Source organism: Bufo bufo, chromosome 3, assembly GCF_905171765.1.
Source record: "Bufo bufo chromosome 3, aBufBuf1.1, whole genome shotgun sequence".
NCBI lineage: Eukaryota > Metazoa > Chordata > Amphibia > Anura > Bufonidae > Bufo > Bufo bufo.
Window position 1 is genome coordinate 611669900 of NC_053391.1, and position 27437 is coordinate 611697336.

Below are 27437 nucleotides of genomic sequence, written 5' to 3' on the forward strand. Positions count from 1 at the left end.
GGTGGGGGATCTGTGGATGGCATTGAATGGGGTGGGGGATCTGTGGATGGAACTGTTATGGGGGGGGGGGGGGGGGATCTGTGGATGACACTGCTATATGTCATCCACAGATCCCCCTCATAACAGTGTCCCCCAAAATACACCAGCCCTCTGCTCACCGAATTATAAACATGAATCCTCATCCTGTTAAGTTTAACTAACGCTGCGCTCTCCCATGTCCCCTGTATCCCCACAGCACTTACGAACAAGCTCCCATAGCAGGCAGCCCGAACGGCAGCAGTAACGTCGCGCGCCTGCTTCATTCATAAAGTGGGCGGAGCAGGCGCTCAATGTCAGTGAGTGACGTTACTGCTGCCGTCCGCTCTGCCTGCTATGGGAGCTTGTTCGTAAGTGCTGTGGGGATACAGGGGACATGGGAACATGGGAGAGCGCAGCGTTAGTTACAGGATGAGGATTCATGTTTATAAATACTGCGGTGAGCGGCGGGGCCCGGTGTAAGAGTACAGTGACTGCACCGGGCCCCGCCCCTAGTTCCGGACTCCACCCCTTCCTCTCTCCCGGCTCATACATCGCAGTCCGCGATGCTGCAGCGTTGCAGACTGCGATGTAAAATGGAAGCATTCGCCCCATAAGACGCAGGGGCATTTTCCCCCCACTTTTTGGGGGGGAAAAAGTGCATCTTATGGGGCGAAAAATACGGTATCTCCAATATGTAAGTAAAATTTACAGATCACTACTGACACTTTTACCTCACCTGTCCATTGTCTGTTATTGCCATAGAGCAAGTGGGTCCAGCAGCAACTGCAATAACCACCTTTGTGTTTAACTGGGCGCATACTCTGCGAGGAACTGGCTGATTCGCAGTGGTCCCAGAACCAATTTGCCCACAGTTATTGTATCCCCAGGCAAACACCTAAATAGGGGGGGAAAAAAAGTTGGCTAATCACAGGACAGAAACTTATGTGGCAAGACCACGTGATAGGTTGGCTAATATACAAGGCAGATCTGGAATGAACTACTAACAACGTCCCTGCACAATCACACTACACCTATGGTGACCCCATCAGTAGTTTTTAGAGTTGGTGCCCTAGGCATCTTACATCCACCTTTAAAGATGTTGTCAGAGAATCACCAAAAAGATCAATTACACTCATCCCACTCTTCACAGCCAAACACAAGCATGCAGCCTATGTATGCGCTTACACTATTTTAAAGGGGTCCTCTAGTTTACAAATCCATTTTAAAACACCCCCTTAAGGAATTCAGGACATTTACCTTTAAGCCAGAGCATAGCCCTACTACAACAGGGCATATCTTGCTCTGGAGGACACAGAGCATTAAAGGGGTTTTCCCACTAAAAACAGCTATCTGCTTCTATAGTCTGTCAGACAGTGGGGGGGACCCAACCTGCCCTGCCTAGAGTGCCGGAGCTTGTGGCGCTGTGCTCAGAAACACAGCTGATCGCACAGGCAATTAATTAAGGATTGATTAAGGATATAATAAATGCGGCTTGTATTTAGCCAGTATTTTGACAACCGTTACCTCTCCATCGGCCGTTAAAACCATAGAATGATGGGAGCCGCAAGCCACTTGCATCACCTTCTTTGTCAGCACATCCACACAGATCTGAACAGGGACTGTTCCTTGTACAGTGTTGCCGTTCCCAAGCTGGTTGTAACCATTGTGCCCCCAAGCATAAAGCTCGCCATCTGCAGATAATAAAACGGTCAGCATTACTTCTACTGCTGCACAGACAAAGAATGGTAAAGGAGAGAAACAAAAGTACTTTTTTTAGTAGAGGAATATATTTTTAGATTGGACAGAACCAGGTATCATCCAAAAGTTAGCTGGTAGGAGCACTCAAATCTGGAACTTAACGAAAAAAAGAAAAATGACAGTTTCAAGTAACGACTACTGTTACTATTGTAGGGAATGGAGGCAGGCATGTGCTGTGACCACCTGGGGGGGGGGGGGGGGGGGGGAGTGGGGCTTATGTAGCTCTAAACAGGGTCGATTATATTGTGAATGGAGAGATTAAAGTGGCGTCTGCGGTTACATTTAAAAAGGGAATGTCACCAGAAAATAACCTTGTTTAAATCATGTTTTTATAAAAAAAATAATATTATTTTATGTCAATATCGATATTTAAACAAAAACCATAAAATCCTGCACTTGTCGCACTGGCCACTAAGCCTAATAGACGCCACTTGGTCTGTACAGATCACTTTACTGCATTTATCTGTCGTTCTAATCCTGCCTGTAATGATATCACCTCTGTATAGCTAGGATCCTGAATTCACAGTAGGTGATTGTCACAGCTGATCTATTCTTTCCTTGTACAGTGACCTCTTCACAGGGCACAGAACAGGCCTAGAAATCCCTCCCATAAAAGTCAATGAGGTCCTCTTCTGACCATTGGGTCTATGGCCCATGAGGCTGCCGTAGAGCAATTTTCTTAATGCTTTCTAAATGCTTAGGAAAGAGGGCCACCTCCAAAATCAAACTCAAAAATAGAACAAATAAATGTGCCCATATAAACATGTTTGCTGCAGCCAGTGACTTCCTGCAGTGGTCATGTGTGTAGACATGAAGGGAGCCCTGAAGCAATGGAACGACTGGGGATTTACTAAGCAAGTACTGGGTTGTTCGTGTTTTTATAATGACAATTTCTCACCATGGTTAGATTTTGTCTGGTCTTAGGTTTTACTAAGTCTCTAGGAAAAGTCTTCTTTCACCAAGACACATGCGCTAAAATTATAATCCTCATTAGGTACTAAATAAACAAAAATGGGGATGTGTGTATTGGAAACCCTCAAAAAGTGCATAGAGCTTGATAGCTAAATTAGTAAGTGCCCAGCTATAGCTGAGGTAAGTACAGCTCTGAGAGCACCGACATCAATGTGGAATGGACTCTCTGGGAACAGTCACATGGGAACTGTGCTTGACCCGAGACACCAAACCACCCAAACCCTAACCACCTGCCCCACTTAGCTGGAACTCCCACATATGGTCTAGGCAAAGGCTCACCGCATTTCATCAGCCTTTGCTAGACCCTATATGTGGGAGTTCCAGCTAAGTGGGGCAGGTAGTTAGGGTTTGGGATGTTTGGAGTCTCGGGTCAAGCACAGTTCCCATGTGACTGTTATTCCCGGAGAGTCCATTCCACATTGAGGTCGGTGCTCTCAGAGCTGTACTTACCTCAGTTATAGCTGGGCACTTACTAATATCCCCATACCTCGGCATACTACCTACCCATTTTACAGTTGTGTCTGCACAGCTTATACCAGTTCTATGGTGGCACCTACCTAGTCACAATCTGGTCATTGGTCAATACTGGACCACCGTCTGATACATATGACACTTGATTGGCTTTATACCAATATAGTGGTCTCCAAATTTACAGGAAAGACATGACTTATGTGAGATGAGGAAACCGCTCTCATTGTCTGAACATTGTGTTTGTTTAACCACCTCCGGACCGCCTAACGCAGGATTGCGTTCCGGAGGTGGCAGCGCTGCGCAGAGTCACGCATATACGCGTCATCTCACGAGACGCGAGATTTCGCTCAAAGCCGGCCCGCGCATGCGCATCGCGGGCCGGCAAAATTAAAAGAAGTATTTCGTCACCAGCCTGCCAGCAACGATCATTGGCTGGCAGGCTGGCGATTTTCAAAAAATCCAATCCAAAGTCATATAACAGATCATATTAGTAAATATGATCTGTTATATGGCTTGTCTGCTCCTGTGCTGGTCCTTTTCGTCGGTTGGATCCAGCACAGGAGCAGACTGAACTGTGAGTACACCAACACTACACCTTAGCCCCAGATCACCCACCTGCACCCCAATTAACCCTTTGATCACCCCTTTGATCGCCCCTGTCAATCACTAGTGAAAGGAAAAAAAGTGATCAGTGTAAACTGTCACTTTTTTTTTCACTGGTATTGGCTGTTAGGTTTTAGGGATAGTTTAGGCCCCTTGGTTAGGTAGTTAGCGTCAGTTAGCGCCCACCCCACCGCACCGCAGTCACTTTTATTCGCTGTTTAGCGTATCGCTAATCAGCATTTGTACTTTTATAGTATCTGTAAGTGATCAAAACTGATCACGGTCAGATCTATAATTGTATTAGTGTCACCTTAGCTCGCCCTCCACCCAAAACGCAGTGTTTGCCCGATCAGGCCTGATCGGTCGCCCACACGTGCGTTCACCCACGCCCGCCCCACCGCAGTGACAAAAAAATATATATTTTTTGATCACTGCACATTCATTTTACACGCACTGCGGCGATAAAAAAATCAGTTTTGATATTTTTTATCAACCGCAGCAGCCTCCGGTACTTCGCTAGCCTCCCCTTTGTAAGACAGGTTTGCTTTTTTTCTTGGGTAGTCTCAGGGAATACCCCTAAATTTAGTAGTCCAAAATGTCAAACAGGGGGTATTCTTCTGAAGAGGCCTACAGGATTCTGACCCAGTCGGATGAGGAGTGGGAACCCTCATCTGATGAATCTAGCGGGTCAGAATATGAACCTGTGGAAAGCAGTGGCTCTCTGACCCAAAGTTCGGACGAGGAGGTGGAGGTCCCTGGCAGCACCAGGCGTACCCGGCCCCATGTCGCTAGACCACAGGTTACGCAGGATCCGCTTCAAGAGCAGCAGAGTGGGGCTGTCGCTGCCGGATCACGTGGTGAGGCATACACCAGCAGCGCAGCCCTTCCTGGACCTAGTACCAGCACTGCCGTACAACATGGTGAAGTAGCGAGCACCAGAAGGGCAGTTGAAGCTGGTACGGTGGCACGTGCAATAGTTACCCCGTCGCAGCCACCGCAAAGACGGGCCCGTAGAGCCCCTAGAGTCCCTGAGGTGCTGGCAAATCCTGATTGGCAGTCACCAACTTCAGCCGCACCTGTAGTTCCCCCTTTCACCGCCCAGTCTGGAGTTCGGGTTGAGACGGCTCAAATCGGTTCGGCCCTGGGATTTTTTGAGCTGTTCTTGACTGCGGAGCTCTTGGACTTAGTCGTGGCAGAGACCAACCAGTATGCCACACAATTTATAACCGCTAACCCGGGAAGCTATTATGCCCAGCCTTTCCGGTGGAAACCAGTCCAAGTTTCCGAACTTAAAATTTTTTTGGGCCTTCTCCTCAACATGGGCCTGACAAAAAAGCATGAATTGCGGTCATATTGGTCAACGCACCCAATTCATCACATGCCCATGTTCTCTGCTGCTATGTCCAGGACACGATTTGAGACCATCCTACGTTTTCTGCATTTTAGCGACAATACCACCTCCCGTCCCAGAGGCCACCCTGCTTTTGACCGGCTCCACAAAATTCGGCCCCTCATAGACCATTTCAACCTGAAATTTGCAGATTTGTATACCCCTGAGCAAAACATCTGCGTAGACGAGTCCCTAATACATTTTACCGGGCGCCTTGGCTTCAAACAATACATCCCAAGCAAGCGTGCCCGGTATGGGGTCAAATTGTATAAGCTCTGTGAAAGGGCCACAGGCTATACCCACAAATTTCGGATCTATGAGGGAAAAGATCAGACCCTGGAGCCGGTCGGTTGCCCTGACTACCTGGGGAGCAGTGGGAAGACAGTCTGGGACTTGGTGTCACCCTTATTCGGCAAGGGGTACCATCTTTATGTGGACAATTTCTACACAAGTGTGGCCCTCTTTAGGCATTTGTTTCTAGAACGGATTTGCGCCTGTGGCACCGCGCGAACTAGTCGCGTGGGCTTCCCCCAACGGCTTGTAACCACCCGTCTTGCAAGGGGGCAGAGGGCTGCCTTGTGTAACGAAGAACTGCTCGCGGTGAAATGGAGAGACAAGCGTGACGTTTACATGCTCTCCTCCATTCACGCAGACACGACAATCCAAATTGAGCGAGCAACCCGTGTCATTGAAAAGCCCCTCTGTGTCCACGACTATAATGCGCTCATGGGAGGGGTGGACTTCAATGACCAGATGTTGTCTCCGTATTTAGTTTCCCGCAGAACCAGACGCTGGTATAAGAAGGTGTCTGTATATTTAATTCAATTGGCGCTCTACAATAGTTTTGTTCTCTACAGTAAGGCTGGGAGAACACGATCCTTCCTCAAATTCCAGGAAGAGATCATCGAGAACCTCCTTTACCCAGGAGGTTCCGTGGCCCCATCCACCAGTGTAGTTAGCCGTCTACACGAGCGACATTTCCCCAGTGTCGTTCCTGGTACCTCAACCCAACCGTCACCCCGAAAAAGATGTCGTGTCTGTAGCAGGAGTGGAATAAGGCGTGACACCCGCTATTTCTGTCCTGACTGTGCTGACCACCCTGCCCTATGGAGAGTGTTTCCGGAAGTACCACACACAGGTACACCTAGCATAGGGATCACATCTCACCAGGACAGGCACACAGGGCTATTAGGGCCCATTCACTCACAGCTGCTGCAAACCTCTCCTTTCACCTGGGATAAAGTGCATAACGTACTTCGCCACATCTTTGGGCGATTTGCGCTTTGCACATTGTCCCATGGGGAAGGAGAGGTTTGTTCTATAAAAGGTAAAAAAAACTAAACACAAAAAAAAAATACCGGTAAGTAAAAAAGTTAAACGTTCAGTTAAAAAAGTTTAAAAAAAGTTTCTATGTTTTGTTCAACAGTTAATAAAGTTATTGCTTTGCGGCCTGGTTTTTTCTTTTTTGTTTTTTTTACCTTTCAGGTGGACCAACCGATCGACTAGCTGCAGCACTGATGTGCATTCGGACAGAAGCATTGCGCTGCTGTCAGATTACACGCAAGTCGGTGTATGCGGCGCTGCAAGACGAGATTTCTCCTCTGCAGTAAAAGATACGTTTGCCGAGGCATATGAGCTGAGGAGGTGGCGGTGTTCATATACTTTGGCAAACACTTTGTATATATAAAAAAAAAAATCCCGGCAATGATTTATTCATCCACATCGATTGATGTGAATGGAGAAATCTGGTTTGCCAGGGCATACGAGCTGAAGTGGGTATGGATGTTGGGCGGAGCTCCTATGTCCTGGCAGACGCCTTTCCCCTCCTTTTTCTTTTTTTGGCAGAGATTTTTTCATCCACATTGATCGATGCGAATGAAGAAATCTGTGCCGTTCATTTTTTTCTTTCAGCCCAGAGGCTGAACGGAAAAAAAAAATCTCATTACCCGTATGCTCAATATAAGGAGAATAGCAGAAACTCCTAATGCTGGCCATACATGTAATGATTGCGGAGACCCTCAAATGCCAGGGCAGTACAAACACCCCACAAATAACACCATTTTGGAAAGAAGACACCCCAAGGTATTCGCTGAGGGGCATATTGAGTCCATGAAAGATTGAAATTTTTGTCCCAAGTTAGCGGAAAGGGAGACTTTGTGAGAACAAAATCAAAAAAATCTATTTCCGCTAACTTGTGCCAAAATTTTTTTTTTCAATGAACTCGCCATGCCCCTCATTGAATACCTTGGGGTGTCTTCTTTCCAAAATGGGGTCACATGTGGGGTATTTATACTGCCCTGGCATTTTAGGGGCCCCAAAGCGTGAGAAGAAGTCTGGTATCCAAATGTCTAAAAATGCCCTCCTAAAAGGAATTTGGGCACCTTTGCCCACCTAGGCTGCAAAAAAGTGTCACACATGTGGTATCTCCGTATTCAGCAGAAGTTGGGGAATATGTTTTGGGGTGTCATTTTACATATACCCATGCTGGGTGAGATAAATATCTTGGTCAAATGCCAACTTTGTATAAAAAAAAATGGGAAAAGTTGTCTTTTGCCAAGATATTTCTCTCACCCAGCATGGGTATATGTAAAATGACACCCCAAAACACATTCCCCACCTTCTCCTGAGTACGGAGATACCAGATGTGTGACACTTTTTTGCAGCCTAGGTGGGCAAAGGGGCCCACATTCCAAAGAGCACCTTTCGGATTTCACAGGTCATTTACCTACTTACCAGACATTAGGGCCCCTGGAAAATGCCAGGGCAGTATAACTACCCCACAAGTGACCCCATTTTGGAAAGAAGACACCCCAAGGTATTCCGTGAGGGGCATGGCAAGTTCCTAGAATTTTTTTATTTTTTGTCACAAGTTAGTGGAAAATGATGATTTTTTTTTTTTTTTTTTTTTTTCATACAAAGTCTCATATTCCACTAACTTGTGACAAAAAATAAAAATTTCCATGAACTCACTATGCCCATCAGCAAATACCTTGGGGTCTCTTCTTTCCAAAATGGGGTCACTTGTGGGGTAGTTATACTGCCCTGGCATTCTAGGGGCCCAAATGTGTGGTAAGGAGTTTGAAATCAAATTCTGAAAAAAATGACCTGTCAAATCCGAAAGGTGCTCTTTGGAATATGGGCCCCTTTGCCCACCTAGGCTGCAAAAAAGTGTCACACATCTGGTATCTCCGTACTCAGGAGAAGGTGGGGAATGTGTTTTGGGGTGTCATTTTACATATACCCATGCTGGGTGAGAGAAATATCTTGGCAAAAGACAACTTTTCCCATTTTTTTATACAAAGTTGGCATTTGACCAAGATATTTATCTCACCCAGCATGGGTATATGTAAAAAGACACCCCAAAACACATTCCTCAACTTCTCCTGAGTACGGGGATACCAGATGTGTGACACTTTTTTGCAGCCTAGGTGGGCAAAGGGGCCCACATTCCAAAGAGCACCTTTTGGATTTCATAGGTCATTTTTTACTGAATTTGATTTCAAACTCCTTACCACACATTTGGGCCCCTAGAATGCCAGGGCAGTATAACTACCCCACAAGTGACCCCATTTTGGAAAGAAGAGACCCCAAGGTATTCGCTGATGGGCATAGTGAGTTCATGGAAGTTTTTATTTTTTGTCACAAGTTAGTGGAATATGAGACTTTGTATGAAAAAAAAAAAAAAAAAAAATCATCATTTTCCGCTAACTTGTGACAAAAAATAAAAAGTTCTATGAACTCACTATGCCCATCAGCGAATACCTTAGGGTGTGTACTTTCCGAAATGGGGTCATTTGTGGGGTGTTTGTACTGTCTGGCCATTGTAGAACCTCAGGAAACATGACAGGTGCTCAGAAAGTCAGAGCTGCTTCAAAAAGCGGAAATTCACATTTTTGTACCATAGTTTGTAAACGCTATAACTTTTACCCAAACCATTTTTTTTTTACCCAAACATTTTTTTTTTATCAAAGACATGTAGAACTATAAATTTAGAGCAAAATTTCTATATGGATGTCGTTTTTTTTTGCAAAATTTTAGAACTGAAAGTGAAAAATGTCATTTTTTTGCAAAAAAATCGTTAAATTTCGATTAATAACAAAAAAAGTAAAAATGTCAGCAGCAATGAAATACCACCAAATGAAAGCTCTATTAGTGAGAAGAAAAGGAGGTAAAATTCATTTGGGTGGTAAGTTGCATGACCGAGCAATAAACGGTGAAAGTAGTGTAGGTCAGAAGTGTAAAAAGTGGCCTGGTCTTTCAGGGTGTTTAAGCACTGGGGGCTGAAGTGGTTAAATGAAGTTAAATGATCTGGACTGACATTCTGCTGTTTGGCCACAAGATGCCGCTGTTTCCCAAGCACAGCTACAGACTGCTCTTCTATCTCCATATTCATGAGAGGGGTGGGGTTACACACACAGCCTGCAGAGGAAGGAGCAGCCATCTTAGAGTGAGGCTGTGAGAGTGACCAGGGCTGCAGCTAAGTGAAGCTGATCGTGTTCAAGACCCTGATCCTGTCCAGAGGAAGGAAGATTGCTGCCAAGAACGCTGATGAGAGCAGAGGAACAAAGCAACATACACTGATACCGCATGCTTGTTGGAAAGATGTTTGTTCTGTTCAGAGTCACCAGCGGATGCAAAGCAGACCTGGGTTGGTAAGATCGTGCAAGCACCTCAGTGTTGGCGCCTAGAGACTGAGACCAGGCCTGTAGTTAGGGTCTTTGTGTCAGGCCAAAAGTGTTACTATTGTTCATTGCAAAGGCTCCAAACTTAGTGACATTTCACATTGGAGAGCTGATAAAATTCCTGCAATCTCAAGCCAGGCTGGCGTTTTTCTCAGGAGGAATACGCAGGCACGTGCTACAGGACCAGTTATGGGAGGGGGGAATACTGTAGATCTGTGCAAGATTGTAAGCTGTTGTGCTGCAGCACAGGCTAGCCCGTACCACACCCATACAGTGATTCTTGTTCTTTTAGGGTAATAAAAGGTAAGGTGTGGCAGTTTATCGGTAGTTCTGCCGGCCAGTAGGTAAATTACTTCACTTTTCTCCATCGATCGGAGGGTGCCGTGCAGCACAAGGGTCTCAGCCTGCGGGCTGGGTGTATGTAAATTGATTGTATGTTCCCAGCATTTGTGGTTGTGTTTATTGCCACATTTAAGTAAAATTCTGTTTTGGCAAAAGCTGGTGTTGGGGTTGCTTTCCCTGTTAGTGACTTTACTGTATCCTGGGGAGCCCATGGCTAACACTTATATGGTCACAGTCCTCTGTCTTACTTTGGATGCCATTTAGCCATCAAGCGCCACGTTGTCCATTATACTTATTGCATTTTTCGAGGGTTCAGTGCTCCAGACAAAAAATAAATAAAAAAAAATACCTAGTAGCCATTGGCTGCTGAACTGAAAAATTTAGGAGCCAAATTAAATTTTTAGTTGCCAAATCGAAACCGAATGAAAATTTGGGTATCGTGACAACGCTACGCCGATCAGATCAGCGTAGGGTTGTTTCGATACCAAAATTTTGATTCACTTTCGTCAACATAAGTATTGCGATACTCAATACCACGCAAAAAAAACCAAAAACATGCATTTCGCATTTTCTGAAACGTTCGGCCCATAATAGAACAGTCCTATCCTATTTTTTTGGGTGACAAGGTGACTAGAAAATGGCGGATCGCATGGTTTTTATTTATTTATTTCTGTAACGGCGCTCACCGCATAAGATATTTTTTAATAATTTAATAGTTTGGACTTTTCGGACGCAGCGCTATGTAATATGTTTATTTATTTATATACTTTATATGTAAAATTGGGAAAGGGGGGATTTAAACTTAATATTATAGGGTACTTTCACACTAGCGTTTTTCATTTCCGGCATAGAGTTCGTCACAGGGGCTCTATATACCAGAAAATAACTGATCAGGCATAACCCCATGCATTCTGAATGGAGAGTAATCCGTTCAGGATGCATCAGTTCAGTCGTTTTGACTAATCAGGCAAAAGATAAAACCGCAGCATGCTACGGTTTTATCTCCGGCGAAAAAAAATTAATATTTGCCTGAATGCCGGCATTTTTCCCTATAGGAATGTATTAGTGCCAGATCCGGCATTCAAAATACTGGAATGCCGGATCCGTCCTTGTGTAAAAAGATACAAGACGGATCCGTCTGTCCGCATGACAAGCGGAGAGATGGATTCGTTCTTACAATGCATTTGTGAGATGGTGCGATTTTCACGCACGGTTGCTAGGTGACGATCGGGATGGGGACCTGATCATTATTATTTCCCCTTATAACTTGGTTATAAGGGAAAATAATAGCATTCTGAATACAGAATGCATAGTACAATAGGGCTGGAGGGGTTAAAAAAATAATTTAACTCACCTTAATCCACTTGTTCGCGCAGCCGGCATCTTTTCTGTCTTTATCTGTGAGCAATAGGACCTTTGATGACGTCACTACGCTCATCACATGATCCATCACCATGGTGATGGATCATGTGATGGACCATGTGATGAACGCAGTGACGTCAAAGGTCCTATTGCTCACAGATGAAGACAGAAGAGATGCCGGCTGCGCGAACAAGTGGATTAAGTAAAATTATAATTTATTTTTTTAACCCCTCCAGCCCTATTGTACTATGCATTCTGTATTCAGAATGATATTATTTTCCCTTATAACCATGTTATAAGGGGAAATAATACAATCTACACTACAACAAACCCAAACCTGAACTTCTGTAAAGAAGTTCGGCTCTGGTTACCACAGTCCGTTTTTTATCACGCGCGTGCAAAACACATTGCACCCGCGCGATAAAAACTGAACATCGGGACGCAATCGCAGCCAAAGCTGACTGCAATTGCGTTCCTACTCGCGCGGGTTTGCCGCAATGCACCGGGACGAATCCGGACCTTAATCTGGACACGCCCGTGTGAAAGAGGCCTTAGTGTTTGTGTTTTTTTTTACTTACTATTAGCCCCCTTAGGGGCTGGAACCCTTGTCCTATTCACCCTTAGGCCCCTTTCACATGGGCGAGATTTCTGCGCGGGTGCAATGCGTGAGGTGAACGCATTGCATCCGGACCCATTCACTTCTATGGGGCTGTGCACATGAGCGGTGATTTTCACGCATCACTTGTGCGTTGCGTGAAAATCGCAGCATGCTCTATGTTGTGTGTTTTTCACGCAACGCAGGTCCCATAGAAGTTAATGGGGCTGCGTGAAAATCGCAAGCATCCGCAAGCAAGTGCGGATGCGGTGCGATTTTCACGCATGGTTGCTAGGATGAAAGTCTATTCACTGTTATTTAAGGGAAAATAGCATTCTTTAATACAGAATGCTTAGTAGGTCGTCAATTGAGGGTTAAAAAAAAAATAAAAAAATAATGTACTCACCTCCTCCAATTGATTGCGTAGCTGCAGGTCTCCTGTTCTTTCTTCAGGACCTATCAAAGGACCTGTGGTGACATCACTGTGCTCATCACATGGTACATCACATGATCCATCACCATGGTAATGGACCATGTGATGAGCTCAGTGACGTCACCACAGGTCCTTTGACAGGTCCTGAAGAAAACAGGAGACCGGCAGCTACGCGATCAATTGGAGGTGGTATTGGGGGCGCACTGCGCCACCAATGAAGATAACTGACCTGTTAATACAAATACAGGAGGCGGGTGCCGGAATCAAATAGCCCGCACCCGACCTCTATGACAGGGAGCTGCGATCCGATGCAGTTACCCACATAAAGAAATGAGGGTGATATTGTGAACATAATGCCAGTAGTCGGATCGCAAATCCAGATTTTGTGTATTATCCAGTCTCGAAATCACCTGTGAGGAAATGATTGCTGACCCTATAAAAAGAACATTATCGCACTTACTGTCCACCACTGAGGAAGGGGCGTTTTGTTGACCCCGAAACGCGTTTGGTAAAGGACAGCAATCGCATTTACACTCCAAGATATACAGCTCAGATACAGGAGCGATTAACAATCATTCGAAGCTTAACAATCCATCTGATATAGCGGAGCGGAGAAGCTTACAAGATCTTTAAAACACTCCCTGCTTCCTGCACGAGAAGATGGCTGGATCATGTGGGATGCCGGGGAGGTCCTAGCAGGCTGAAAAGTTAGAAAGATATCGGAGAAGCTACATACGACGTGGAGTGGTAAAGTACACACAAAATGTGCAATATAACTCTGGATCAGAATATAGAATAGAGAAGGCTATTTAGATATCGATTCACTACATGGTTTTAATACAGATGGACATTGCACCTTAGCTATTGCTGGACAGTTTTTACTACGATTTTGTCTATATCACAATTTTTTTATATACGATTTTTTCATATTGGGACTTTGTTGCTGCTGGTTCTCCTATCTTGATGCACCTGAGACTGCCGTTGATCCATTGATATTGCTGCTGATCTATATGGCTGCTATTGCACATGGCACTTTTCCATTGCTGCTGATTTATTGCTGCTAATATATGTAGCATTGTTTGGGTGATATATTGCTGCCAATACATATAGCACTTTTTCTATTGTTGCTTGATATCTGCTGCTGATCTGGATTTATTGATTTTAGGGTTCATATATATAGTATAATTATTGCTGCTGATTTTTTAGTCTTTAGTATTTACCATCATAATAAATGAATTTTTATCAAATCAATGATTGATGGTCTATGTGGCCCTGATAACAGAGTGCCCCCCTCACACAATATTTTAATTTTTGATATATATACAGGCTGTGGGTGAGCCAGAGGGGTGTTGCACCTATTTCATCTCTACTTTGGTGGGTGAGCCGCTTGAAGCTTTTCCTATAATAAAAATGAAATCCATGCAATGCACAGTATATAAGAAATCTGCACTGTGCTGGAGGGGAAGGGCAGGTGAGATATTATACGACTACTGCATACCTTCAGTACAGACCAGAACATGTGGACCGCTACCATAACCGATACTGGTTATTTTCTTGCCACAAAAGACATCAAGTCTTCTTGGGGTCATAGTGCTTTGATTATCCCCCGTTCCCAGACAGTTGCTGCAATTCTGTCCAAATGCAAATACCTGGAACAAGATTAGTAAAGGGTTATGTGGTCTGAGGAACAGTTACAATTCTCAAATATTCTTGAGCAACTAGACTACAATGTGAAGGAAAAAAATGAACATGTGCATCCATTGGGTTGGTATATTTCGGCATACTTTCTATGCCTCCACAGTACACTTGTACAGGACATCCTGCAAGAAGACAACTCACAATTTACAGTAGATCCAAGCTCTTTGTATTCCAGGAATTTTGGGGGTTAATGTTCCTTGGGCTTTGTGTGTAGTGCTTCGCCAGGCCTTTGCATTATTTAGTGGAATCATAAAGTGTTAGAGATTTGTCATATTGTCAGACATGGCTCACCTGAACAATATTGTACCCAGGTCTCAGGTACACCACTGTCTTATGGATCACTTGTATGGATTTGCAATAAGGCATCAGTCTACTACGGCCCCATATAGCACCTCCATGTGCTGCAGATTTTACATGAAGGCACAACAGAGTAGCTTTACTATGGCAAATGCACAATAATGCTGGGTCAAACAGTGTGTGCCACATTTATCACATTTATCAAAGGGGCTTTTCAGGAGCACAGTATGAATTGTCCTCAGGATAGGTCATCAATATCAGATGGCTGGTGGTCCGACTCCCAGCACCATGCCAATCAGCTGTTTGAAGAGGCTGTGGTGCTCAGTTGAGCGATAACCTCTTCATGACCTATGTGCAGCTCAGTCACATTTAAGTGAATGGGCCGCAATACAAAGTACCACCACTATACAACGTACAGCGTTGTGCTTTGTAGGCTGTGAAGAGGCAAGTGCTAAACAGCTGATCGTGAGGGTACGAGGAATTGGACAGCCACCAAACTGACATGGATGACCTATCATAGATGTGCACTTAGGCTGTATTAGTTGTTGATACCCGAACATCTGGGAGCATTTGCTCAATGCACCAAGCTTCTTAATACTCATTCGTGTACTCCAGGAAAGATCCTGTTAGATGTCAAAATCCACCAGTACTCAAGACTTTAAGGCATTAGCTGGATTGACAGTCAGGAGCTACATAATGGTTATTTAAGCTCTTACTGTAATTGATATCATTGTATTACATTTTATGCATGTGTTTTATGGAGCACTGTTAAAGCAGTAAACCAGGTGTAGAAGACCTTCAGAATTACGGAAGTAATGGAGCAGTTTAAACTTTAAAGACCTATAAAACCAGTTTAAGTAATAGCAGAAATGGACATTTACAATTTGTCTACACCTTTAGTATATGAAAACTGAGATACACAAGCCTGGGGGCAGAAACTCCTCGGGGCAAACAGGGGGAAATGGTCAACAGATGAGTACTTGGGGGAGAGGTGAACGAACGGCAGCAGGAATAACATAAAAGGGATCACAAACAGGAAAGACAATGAAGTGTAACAGAGGAAATCAGTAAGAAGGAAGGAAAAGGTGGAAACAGAATAGAATTTGCAATGTTCACTACAGAAAAGAATTTGGAAGGAAAAGCTTTTCACATGTCAGATCCAAAAGCAGGAAACCTCCATGAGCGAGAAAACCCTTACCTCATCGTGGTCAGTGGTGTAGATGACTTCATTTGCACATGTACCAAATACACACGCCTGTCGGATGGAGGCCACCTCTTGGGGCGACAGCAAAGTGAATAAAGGCCACTTCCCGAAATCCACCATATTCTGAGTGAGTTTCACATCAATTGTAAGCAGTCTGAACGGCTACCAAACACAAAAGAGGAAGAAAAATAGAAATTAAGCCAAAAATTGTCAGTGGTGTCAGGTCTCCTCATGGAGAGGTCTTCATCTAACATCTATGTTTTTGTTAAGATATATAAAATTGTAGGCATACAAGGGTGCAGCAGAGCTCCGACGGCTTATAGGTACCGAATTATGGCTCCATACAAACCGGGGGGGAGCAGTCTTAGAAACCGCTAAGCAAGATGTGCTGCGCCATTTCTGTAACTCAGAAGCTACTTCCAACAGGCTCTACTTCTGTCTAGCTTAAAACGGCATTAAAAACTGCCATAAAATCACGTTTTCTACTACCATCAACAGTTGCACCATGACTTTAAAGAGGACCTTTCATGGGTCCAGACTTTATAAACTAAGTATCAAGGTATGTAGGGCAGAGATCTAATAGCGCTTATTTTTTTCTGGGCGTTGCCCTGTTCGCCCGCTGTGGCCCCCGTTAAATTATCGCTTCGGTACAGGGAGGAGGAGACTGCCCTTTTCTCAATGGGAGTCTCCTTCTCCCTGGCTGTAGCACTGTCCAATCACAGCAGAGAGTCACAGCCAGGGAGGTGGTGAGTTTTTTTTTTATCCCTGGCTGTGACGCTCTCCGCTGCAATTAGACAACTCAAAGCCAGGAAGAAGGAGACGCCCAACATCTAGCGACAGAACTTTTAGGCCTCTTGCACACAAAATTCCGTTTCCATTCAAAGATAGAACATGTCCCATTATTGTCCGCATAACAGACAAGGATAGAACTGTTCTATCAGGGGCCAGTTCCGTAAAAAAAAAAAAAAAAAAAAAAAACGGAATGCACACGGACGTCATCCGTATTTTTTGCGGACCGCAAAATACTGAAAGCCATACGGTCGTGTGCAAGAGGCCTTAGTGGCAGCCTTGCCCTTATTCGCTTCCTGAAAGAGTATAAAGAGTTAAGACGTTTGCCAACCTTCAGTGCGAGATAGATAACCGATTAAAGCTCTTGCATCTAAGCAATGAAGAGATTTTTCTTCCGACCTCGGATTCTTAAAAAAAAAAAAAAAAAAGTAGGGAGAACAATATCCTGGGACCTATGAAAACTGGAAGACCCCTTTGGAAGAAAAGCCAGATCAGCACCTTATTCGCCAAAATTGTGGTGTAAGGGGGATTAATGGATAGGGCATGAATCTCATTAACCCTGCAGACAATTTTAAGGCGAGACTGGATGCCAAAAGGTAGGTTGGGTTAAGGCTTTCAACACTACATTAAAGTCCCATGGGGCAGGGTTATGGGAGGTTATTGGTGTGGACCTGGCTATTGCTTTAAAGAACCACGACACCCACGGGCACCCTGCAAACTTGATTAAATAAAGGCAGAAAGACGAAACCTGTACCTTTAAAAAGGTACTTCCTGCCAGACCTAGTTCTAATCCTTTCTGTAGGAATTCTAAAACTGAACGAACGGGAACAGAAGAGGGGATTTGTTCAACCTGGATACCTTCAAGAACCTCTGCCAAACCCTAGCATAGATAGCCACGGTTACCTTCTTCCTACTCTTAAGGAGAGTGGAGATCAAGGCATCAGAGAATCCCTTACTACCTAGTAAGTACACTGCTCAAAAAAATAAAGGGAACACTTAAACAACACAATGTAAATCCAAGTCAATCACACTTCTGTGAAATCAAACTCTCCACTTAGGAGCCAACACTGAGTGACAATCAATTTCACATGCTGTTGTGCAAATGGGATAGACAACAGGTGGAAATTATAGGCAATTAGCAAGACACCCCCAATAAAGGAGTGGTTCTGAAGGTGGTAACCACAGACCACTTATCAGTTCCTATGCTTCCTGGCTGATGTTTTGGTCACTTTTGAATGCTGGCGGTGCTTTCACTCTAGTGGTAGCATGAGACAGAGTCTACAACCCACACAAGTGGCTCAGGTTGTGCAGCTTATCCAGGATGGCACATCAATGCGAGCTGTGGCAAGAAGGTTTGCCGTGTCTGTCAGCGTACTGTCCAGAGCATGGAGGCGCTACCATTAGACAGGCCAGTACATCAGGAGACGTGGAGGAGGCCGTAGGAGGGCAACAACCCAGCAGCAGGACCGCTATCTCCGCCTTTGTGCAAGAAGGAACAGGAGGAGCACTGCCAGAGCCCTGCAAAATGACCTACAGCAGGCCACAAATGTGCATGTGTCTGCTCAAATGGTCAGAAACAGACTCCATGAGGGCCCGACGTCCACAGGTGGGGGTTGTGCTTACAGCCCAACACCGTGCAGGACGTTTGGCATTTGCCAGAGAACACCAAGATTGGCAAATTCGCCACTGGCGCCCTGTGCTCTTCACAGATGAAAGCAGGTTCACACTGAGCACATGTGACAGACGTGACAGAGTCTGGAGACGCCGTGGAGAGCGTTCTGCTGCCTGCAACATCCTCCAGCATGACCGGTTTGGCATTGGGTCAGTAATGGTGTGGGGTGGCATTTCTTTGGAGGGCCGCACAGCCCTCCATGGGCTCCCCAGAGGTAGCCTGACTGCCATTAGGTACCGAGATGAGAACCTCAGACCCCTTGTGAGACCATATGCTGGTGCGGTTGGCCCTGGGTTCCTCCTAATGCAAGACAATGCTAGACCTCATGTGGCTGGAGTGTGTCAGCAGTTCCTGCAAGACGAAGGCATTGATGCTATGGACTGGTCCGCCCGTTCCCCAGACCTGAATTCAATTGAGCACATCTGGGACATCATGTTTCACTATCCACCAACGTCACGTTGCACCACAGACTGTCCAGGAGTTGGCAGATGCTTTAGTCCAGGTCTGGGAGGGGATCCGTCAGGAGACCGTCTGCCACCTCATCAAGAGCATGCACAGGCGTTGTAGGGAGGTCATACAGGCACGTGGAGGCCACACACACTACTGAGCCTCATTTTGACTTGTTTTAAAGGACATTACATCAAAGTTGGATCAGCCTGTAGTGTGTTTTTCCACTTTAATTTTGAGTGTGACTCCAAATCCAGACCTCCATGGGTTGAAAAATTTGATTTCCATTTTTTTATTTGTGTGTGATTTTGTTGTCAGCACATTCAACTATGTAAAGAACAAAGTATTTCAGAAGAATATTTAATTAACTCAGATCTAGGATGTGTTATTTTTGTGTTCCCTTTATTTTTTTGAGCAGTGTACCTTTCAAATTCCAGGCAGTTAGATGTAAATTTTTTATATCTGGATGTAATACTGGACCCTGCCTCAAAAAGTTCCAGACCTCCGGAAGCACCCAAGAATCTGAGACAGACATGATCCGGAGCCCTGTGAACCATGACCTCCTCGGCCAAAACGGGGCTATGAGTATAACCCTCGCTTGATCATCCCTGATCTTTATTAGAACTCTTGGATCAGAGGGAGGGGAGGAAAGGCATAGGCTAGGGGAAGTTCCAGGGCTGTAGGAAGGCATCTATCCCAAAAGGGAATCCCGCTTGATCTAGGGGAAATAAGTTTTGAACCTTCCTGTTCTGGGAGGTAGCAAAAAGGTATATTACTGGTTGGCCCCAGAGAGTCATTATTCTCTTGAAAATAGACTGATTCCGGCTCCATTCGCCCTGAGATAGGAAATGGCGACTTAGAAAGTCCACCTGTCCATTTTCCACCTCCCTGATATGTACTGCTGAAATCGAGGCACATTCTTTTTCCGCTAAAAAGGAGGATCCTCTGGGCCTGCTGCATCAGAATCCTGCTCCTTGTACCCCCTTGTCTGTTCAGATAATAAACCACCGTTTTGTTGGTCTGACATAACCCTGAGATTTTTTCCTCTTATTCTTGAAAGGACCGAACTCCTGGCTAGGCCGACCGCTGTAAGTTCCTTTAGGTTTGAGAATCCCCCCAACGACCCTGTACAGAGATTTCCTGAATATGAGCCCCCACCCCCAAGGGATTGCAGTGGTGGTTAAACAAACAAGGTCTTCCAACTTCCATGGGACTCCCTGAACCAAGTTCTTCTTTTCCAACCACCAAGCCAGGCTCAGGAGAGTCTGGTCCAAGATTAATTTTTTTTTTTTTTTTTTTTTATCTAGGGAACTGTTCTTCGTGACCCCAAAATAGACATTGCCTTCCTTATGGGGATTACTGGGTTCCTGGTTAAATCTCTGATTCTGTCCTGAATCTGAATGACCTTTTCCTCCAACATACATTTCTGGGAAGGGGAGTCTAGAATCAGACCCAGAAAGGTCTGAATTTTGTAGACAGTGATTTTAATTTTTCTAGATTAAAAAGACCCAGACTAATTTTTGTAAAGTTTGATACTGTTGAGACCGCTGTACCATAAGTTTCTTCTGTTTTTCCCACCATTAAAAAAATCATCCAGGTAGGGAATAAAAATAATCTTCTCTTATGCCGGCTGCCATTTCCGCTATTTTTGTAAAAACCCGTGGGGCCATAGTAAGGCCAAATGGAAGTGCTTGAAACTGATGTTGCAACTGTCCGCTTATTTTTACTGCGACTCAAGAATTTGATGACCGTAAAAAGTTGGGACATGATAGTATGAGTCTCTGAGATAGAGTACTGCCATGAAACACTGGAGGAAGGTTTATCACTGATCTTATAGCTTCCATTTTGAATTTCTTTATCTGGAGAAAAAGATAAAGAAAGGTTTATTATAGTTCTGAAGAAGCCGTCCATTTTTTTTTTTACTAAAAACAAGGGAGTGTAAAAAACCTTCACGTTCTTCTCCTTTTGTGACTGGGACTAGAACCAACTAATTAATTTTAGCACTTCTTCCATCATGGATTTTATTTTACAAAAAGTCACTTCAGGTCATCAAGCATCTTCCTGGAGGTGCTATGCGAAATTCTAGTTTTAACCATGTGTGATGGTGTCCAGAATCCAAGAGCTGGCAGAGATCTGGGATCAGGCGGGGAAATTTAAGATTACACTTACCGGTAATCACTTTTCCATGAGCCCATGACAGCACCCTTGATAATATATAATAATATGAGTTTGTGTTAGATGTTTTCTAGGACAAGTTCTGACAATTAACTGGTGGTATAGGGGCAGTGCCCCTCCTTAAGAGCTCTCCACGAAAGTTTGTTTCTTGTCCTGGATGGAGGCGGTCTCCCAAGGGTGCTGTCATGGGCTCATGGAAAACGGATTACTGGTAAGTGTAATCTTAAATTTCCCTTACGCCTATGACCGCACCCTTGAGACGACTAGAATAGTATTCGTTTGGGAAGGGGGGGGGGGGGAATACTACTGCCTGGAGGACTATTCTGCCAAAAGATAGCCAGTCTTTAGAGTCTAAATCTAACCTGTAGTGGCAAAAAAAGTACATGGAGACTTCCAGGTAGCAGCTCTACAAATTTGTTCTAGAGATGCATTAGCCCTCTCTGCCCACGAGGTAGAAATGGATCTGGTTGAGTGAGCCCCAAAACCCAAACGAGGAGTTTCCCCCGCTGAGGAATAGGCTAAGGTAATGGCACCCCCTATTAATCTAGAAAGTGTTCTAGAAGAAGCATTGAGACCTTTGTTTCTACCTCCAAATTGTACAAAAAGTCTAGAGGATTTGCTCCATTGACTAGTGGCTTTCAAGTATTCAGACAGGCATCGTTTTACGTCTAGACAATGGAGCCTCCTCTTTCTCGTTCTTTGGAGACTGACAAGGATGGAAGAACAATGTCTTGGGTTTTATGAAACAGGGAGACCACTTTTGGAAGAAAAGGATCTGGTTTAATGAGCACTCTATTCTCCAAGATGTTAGTATAAGGAGGGTCTTCCCTACGCGCCTGGCAGAGGTAAGTGCCACCGAAAAGGCGGTTTTAAAAACGACAAATTTTTAATAGTCAAGTCTTGTATTAGTTCAAAAGGAGGCTCCATCATTCTAGTCAAAACTAGATTAAGATCCCACGGGGGAACTGAGGGTCTGATCACAGGTTTAATCCTACTAATTGCTTTAAAAAAAAAAATCTCCTAATCCATGGATGATTTGCAATTTAAAAAAGCACTAAGGGCAGAAACTTACCTTAAGAGTGCTAGGTCTTAGGTTCTTAGAGATTCCTTTGCAAAAAATCTAATATTTTAGACATAGGAGGAGAACTACCAGGTTTTTAGAGAAGTTTAAGAAAGTCTTCCATATTCTGAGGTAAATGGTAGAGGTTACTTTTATCCATGATAATCGGGTAGATACAACTTCCTTAGATAAACCTCTGCACTCTAGGATTTCCCTTTCAAATACCAGACTGTTAGATGAAGGTGTCTCACTTCCGAATGAAAGACAGGACCCTAAAACAGATCCTGCCAATCTGGAAGAATCCAAGGAACTGTTAAAGAAAGCTTCTTCAACCAGGTGAATGTTTTCCTTGGCCAGAAGGGGGCAATCAAAATGATCCTTGTCTGTTCCTGCCTCAATTTTTGTAACACTCTCGGAAGAAGCCTCAGTGGAGGGAAGGCGTACTGAAGATGATTCGGCCATGGAAGGGAGAAGGAGTCTATCCCAGTCAGAGAATCTTCCGGATTTAGGGAAAATAGGTTGCATTTTTTGTTTTCCCTGGTTGAAAATAGGTCTACTTGAGGACAGCCCCAGATATTCGTTTTTTTTTTTACACAATAAAAGCACATAGAGCTATGGGGACTGGGTATTGCGGATGTGCTAGTGGTCATCTAGCAACCCATGTCCTCAGCTCTATACCCAAAATCCGCGCTCTCAGCCCGCATGTGCAGTAAAGGGCTGCTGTAGCACGATTCCGGCTCGTAAACTCAGCCGGCTTCAGTCTCACTACTGCGCATGCGCCCGCCTTACATACTCACGCCCGGCATCTTCTCTTCCTGCGCATACAGAGAGCGAGTATGTAAGGCGGGCGCATGCGCAGTAGTGAGACTGAAGCCGGCTGAGTGTACCAGCCGGAATCGCGCTACAGCAGCCCTTTACTGCGCATGCAGGCCGAGAGCGCGGTCCCGGCACTGAGATGCGGTGTGTCAATCAAGGCGGCGAGAGGCTGGAAAAGCAGGATTGGAGACGCCTAGGCCGCTGATTAAAACATCGATTTCTCAGTGACGATAAATGCAGGAAAAGGACGAAAAAGTGCTATAGGACACAACTATGTAGCACTATAAGGTACTCTTAACAGCTCAATAGGCGATTTTTTTTTTTTTTTTGGTGACCGGTTCCCTTTAAGGTGAAATAGGGCTGAGTCCTTAAGGGGTTAAATTTATCACAACCAAATTTTTTGCAGTGGTCATTATATACTTAGTGGCACATTTATTAAGACTACCGTTTTAGACACCGGTCTTAATAAGCCCCACAGCTGGCAGTGGAACTGCGGGAGTTAGGCTGTCGCCTCTACATAACTTCAGCGTATCCAGCACCGCTTCTAAATGCAAGAGAGCAAGCAAGCCGGGAAAAGTTACAGATTGCGGCACAAAGAACCGTTGCGCTGCGATTTACACCAGAAATACGCCTACTATAGGCGTAGTTCTGTTTAATAAAGGACCCTTTGGTGTTCCCCAGACGCAAAATGACGGTTTAGGGAAATCTCACAGCGGAGTTCAGCTGGACGCCGCGCATGCGCCGGAGAGCCTCACCAGCCTTAGGGTAGGGAAAAATTACGCCCCAGTGCGCAAGCGCGGCTAACTACAGAACATCCATCCGATCTCCGCGCCTGCGCAGTGTGGGGGCATTATATAGGGTGGTCTGCACAGTATAAGAACAATCAAGAACCAGCTCATATAAGAATAGCTCCAAAGGGTTAGCAGCGCTTGTGCAATGGTGAGTTATACTACCCTTGGCGCTTGCGCACTGGGCCGTAATTTTTCCCTACCCTAAGGCTGGTGAGGCTCTCCGACGCATGTGCAGTGTCCCGGTGTCCAGCTGAACTCCGCTGTGAGATTTCCCTAAACTGTCGTTTTGCGCATGCGCAGATCGGCACACCTCCTCACATCATTTCCGGTGTGACCAGAAGTGACGAGGTAGGGAAATGTCACTAAGTAGGGTAATGTAACGTTACACCCCCGTTACTAATTAGAAATCTAACTTTTATAATATGCTAATTAGCTGCTACTAGAGGCAGAACGGAGCCTCTAAGAACAGGAACAACGCGCCCCCCCCCCCCCCTGCTCCTAGAGGCTAATTAGCATATTATAAAAGTTACACTTCTGACGTAACGGGGGCATAGATAAAAGTAGGAATAGGCTAGTTAGGTTTAGCTGGCATTAGCACATGGCTAATGTCAGCTAGCTTAATAGGGTTAAATCTGGTGACAGAATCCCTTGTATGCCCTGCATTTTTTGCATACTGCTCTATAGACATAACTAGGGATCGACCGATATTGATTTTTTAGGGCCGATACCGATAATTTGTGAACTTTCAGGCCGATAGCCGATAATTTATACCGATATTCTGGGAATTTTCATTTTTGAGAAAAAAAAAAAATTCCTACACAAATCTGCTGAAAATTAATATGTTTATTGTTAATGTGTATTTTTTGTTTATTGTTAATGTGTATTTTTTTTTTATAAGTCTTTTTCATTTATACTTAATATTTTTGTGGGTTTTTTTTTTACTAACTTTTGGCCCCCTTAGAGACTAGAACCCTTGTCCTATTCCCCCTGATAGATCTCTATCAGGGTGAATAGGATCTCACACTGTCCCTGCTGCTCTGTGCTTTGTGCACACAGCAGCATGGAGCTTACCATGCCAGCCAGGGCTTCAATAGCGTCCTGGCTGCCATGGTAACCGATCGGAGCCCCAGGCTTACACAGCTGGGGCTCCGATCGGAGGAGCAGGGGAGAGGGGATCCTGTGGCCACTGCCACCAATGGGTGGGGGGGGGGGCGCACTGCGCCACCAATGTTTTTACTATTGGCCGGGATTGGGGTGGGGGCGCACTGCGCCACCAATAATTAATACTGGGGGGCTTGGGGGGGGCGCACTGCGCCACCAATGAAGATAAGTCTCTCAATCATTCATATACAGGAGGCGGGAGCTGGCTGCAGAACCACATAGCCGGCTCCCGACCTCTATGAGCGGTACCTGCGATCCGCGGCACCTGAGGAGTTAACTACCGCGGATCGCAGCTATCGCTCATAGAGGCCGGGAGCCGGCTATGTGATTCTGCAGCCAGCTCCTGCCTCCTGTATATGAATGAATGAAAGGCTTATCTTCATTGGTGGCGCAGCGGCCACAGCCCCTCCCCTCCTCTTGTCTTCTCTCCTCTCATTGGCGGCAGCGGCAGCAGCAGCACAGGGGGAGGAGACACTGCTTCCTTCTCCCCTGTGCTGCGGAGGGAACACAGAACGCGCTGAGAGCAGCGCGTTCTGTGTTCCCCATACGTTATCGGTATATCGGCAAAATAGATGCCGATACCGATAACGTTCAAAATCCTCAATATCGGCCGATAATATCGGCCAAACCGATAATCGGTCGATCCCTAGACATAACACGGGAGGGGGGCACATAGATCCTACATAAAATGCAAGCCCAAAAAAAAGTGCTCAAACATTTGGCCAAAAACAGCAAGAAAAGCCCTAAAAAGGACGACCCAAAAAAATAAAACAAGTCTGCTCGAGTTAGGCCTCTTTCACACTTGCGTTGTCCGGATCCGTCATGTACTCCATTTGCCTGAATTGCGTTCAGTGTTACTATGGCAGCCAGGACGCTATTAAAGTCCTGGTTGCCATAGTAGTAGTGGGGAGCGGGGGAGCAGTATACTTACCGTCCGTGCGGCTCCCGGGGCGCTCCAGAATGACGTCAGAGCGCCCCATGCGCATGGATGACGTGATCCATGCGACACGTCATCCATGCACGTGGGGCGCCCTGATGTCACTCTGAAGCGCCCCGGGAGCCGCACGGACGGTAAGTATACTGCTCCCCCGCTCCCCACTACACTTTACCATGGCAAACAGGACTTTAGCGTCCTTGCAGCCATGGTAACCATTCAGAAAAAGCTAAACGTCGGATCCGGCAATGCGCCGAAACGACGTTTAGCTTAAGGCCGGATCCGGATTAATGCCTTTCAATGGGCATTAATTCCGGATCCGGCCTTGCGGCAAGTGTTCAGGATTTTTGGCCGAAGCAAAAAGCGCAGCATGCTGCGGTATTTTCTCCGGCCAAAAAACGTTCCGGTCCGGAACTGAAGACATCCTGATGCATCCTGAACGGATTTCACTCCATTCAGAATGCATTGGGATAATCCTGATCAGGATTCTTCCGGCATAGAGCCCCGATGACGGAACTCTATGCCGGAACAGAACAACGCAAGTGTGAAAGAGCCCTTAAATGGTCTTGGATGCGCTCTTTTTGGGCAAGCAAAAAATAAATAAATAAATCCAGGCAGTATCTTTAATCTTTATGATTGATCTTCTGTGCATTTACATTAAGAAATAATTGCGAGATCACCACTAGTGATGAGTGAACTTGCGTTTCAGGTTCGGCGTACACGGTTCAGATTATCTAAAAATTCCGTTATGGATTCCGCTACCATAGACCATTAGTTACGGTTTGTGGTAGCGGAATCCATAACGGAATTCTTAGATAACCTGAGCCTTGTACGCAAAACCTGAAAACGCAAGATGGCTCTTCCCTAATCATGAAGCGTGCTAATGCTACATGTGAACAGAGCTCTAGCGCTGGCTGCAGCAGCTACATGTGAAAGTGCTAACTCGTGATGTGAAAACGCAGCCACTAAACCTGTGCAAGAAGCAAAAGTGAAAGTGCAAGAAAGCAGCACCCACCCTGTGCCCAGACATTTCTGCTTCCCCAGCATGCAGAATATAAAGCAGTGCAGCGGCCTGCACATCAGCACAATCAGCACCAGCCCAGAAACCCTGTAGCACTACAAGTCTCAGCATTTCCTGCCAATGTTCTGCAGGGTGGCTGCTGCTCTGCCCCTTGTGACCCTCTATCCATAAAGGGATTATAGCACACCCGCGCCTACCGCATGCTCAGGGGAGCCAGGCTCCGGTACCGTTTCCACCTCAGGAGACTGAACGCATCTTGCAGTCTGGCAACACCTACGCACCGGCTGCCGGGAGCTCTGCCTCTGACGGTACGCGAACACCAGCCGGGGCGGGGCAAAGGCCATGTCACGTGATGTCTTATCAGCCCAGAAGAGGAGGGAGGCGGGCTAAATAACGTTAGAGAATTGGTTCTCGAGCCCATGGAGGTCTCTGATTGGTAGCGGGGTTCCCGCCTCCTGGTATATAAGGCGCAGGCGGCAGCAGCTCTTCAGTGCTTGTGGGGAGGCAGTGGTGAGGGAGAAGCGATGCGGTGACAGAGAGCAACCGGTATGGAGGCAAAATGTGACCCGAAGAGCCCGGTTCTTGTGTGTTTGCTGCTTCTCAACCCTTGAAGCAGAGAGGAACCCATTTTTTTGAGGGCCTGGTGTTTATCCCAGTGATATTTGTAAATCACCTTTATTTATATGGGGCAACCATATTCCGCATTAAGGGTACCTTCCCACTAGCGTTATTCTTTTCCAGTATTG

General features: G+C 45.5%; 1 protein-coding gene across 1 annotated transcript in view; it reads right to left on the minus strand.

Moving 5' to 3' along the window:
- The window catches only part of RCBTB1 (RCC1 and BTB domain containing protein 1), a 49234-nt gene extending 22190 nt beyond the window's left edge, over positions 1–27044 (minus strand). Inside the window, exons 1-5 of the mRNA XM_040426025.1 lie at positions 26889–27044; positions 15820–15987; positions 14125–14275; positions 1543–1709; positions 755–913 (exon numbers count right to left, since the gene is read on the minus strand). Coding sequence (XP_040281959.1) covers positions 755–913; positions 1543–1709; positions 14125–14275; positions 15820–15987; positions 26889–27035 — 792 coding nt within the window. The 5' untranslated portion in view covers positions 27036–27044. The remainder of the gene's footprint in view (positions 1–754; positions 914–1542; positions 1710–14124; positions 14276–15819; positions 15988–26888) is intronic.
- Positions 27045–27437: the final 393 nt, after the last annotated feature.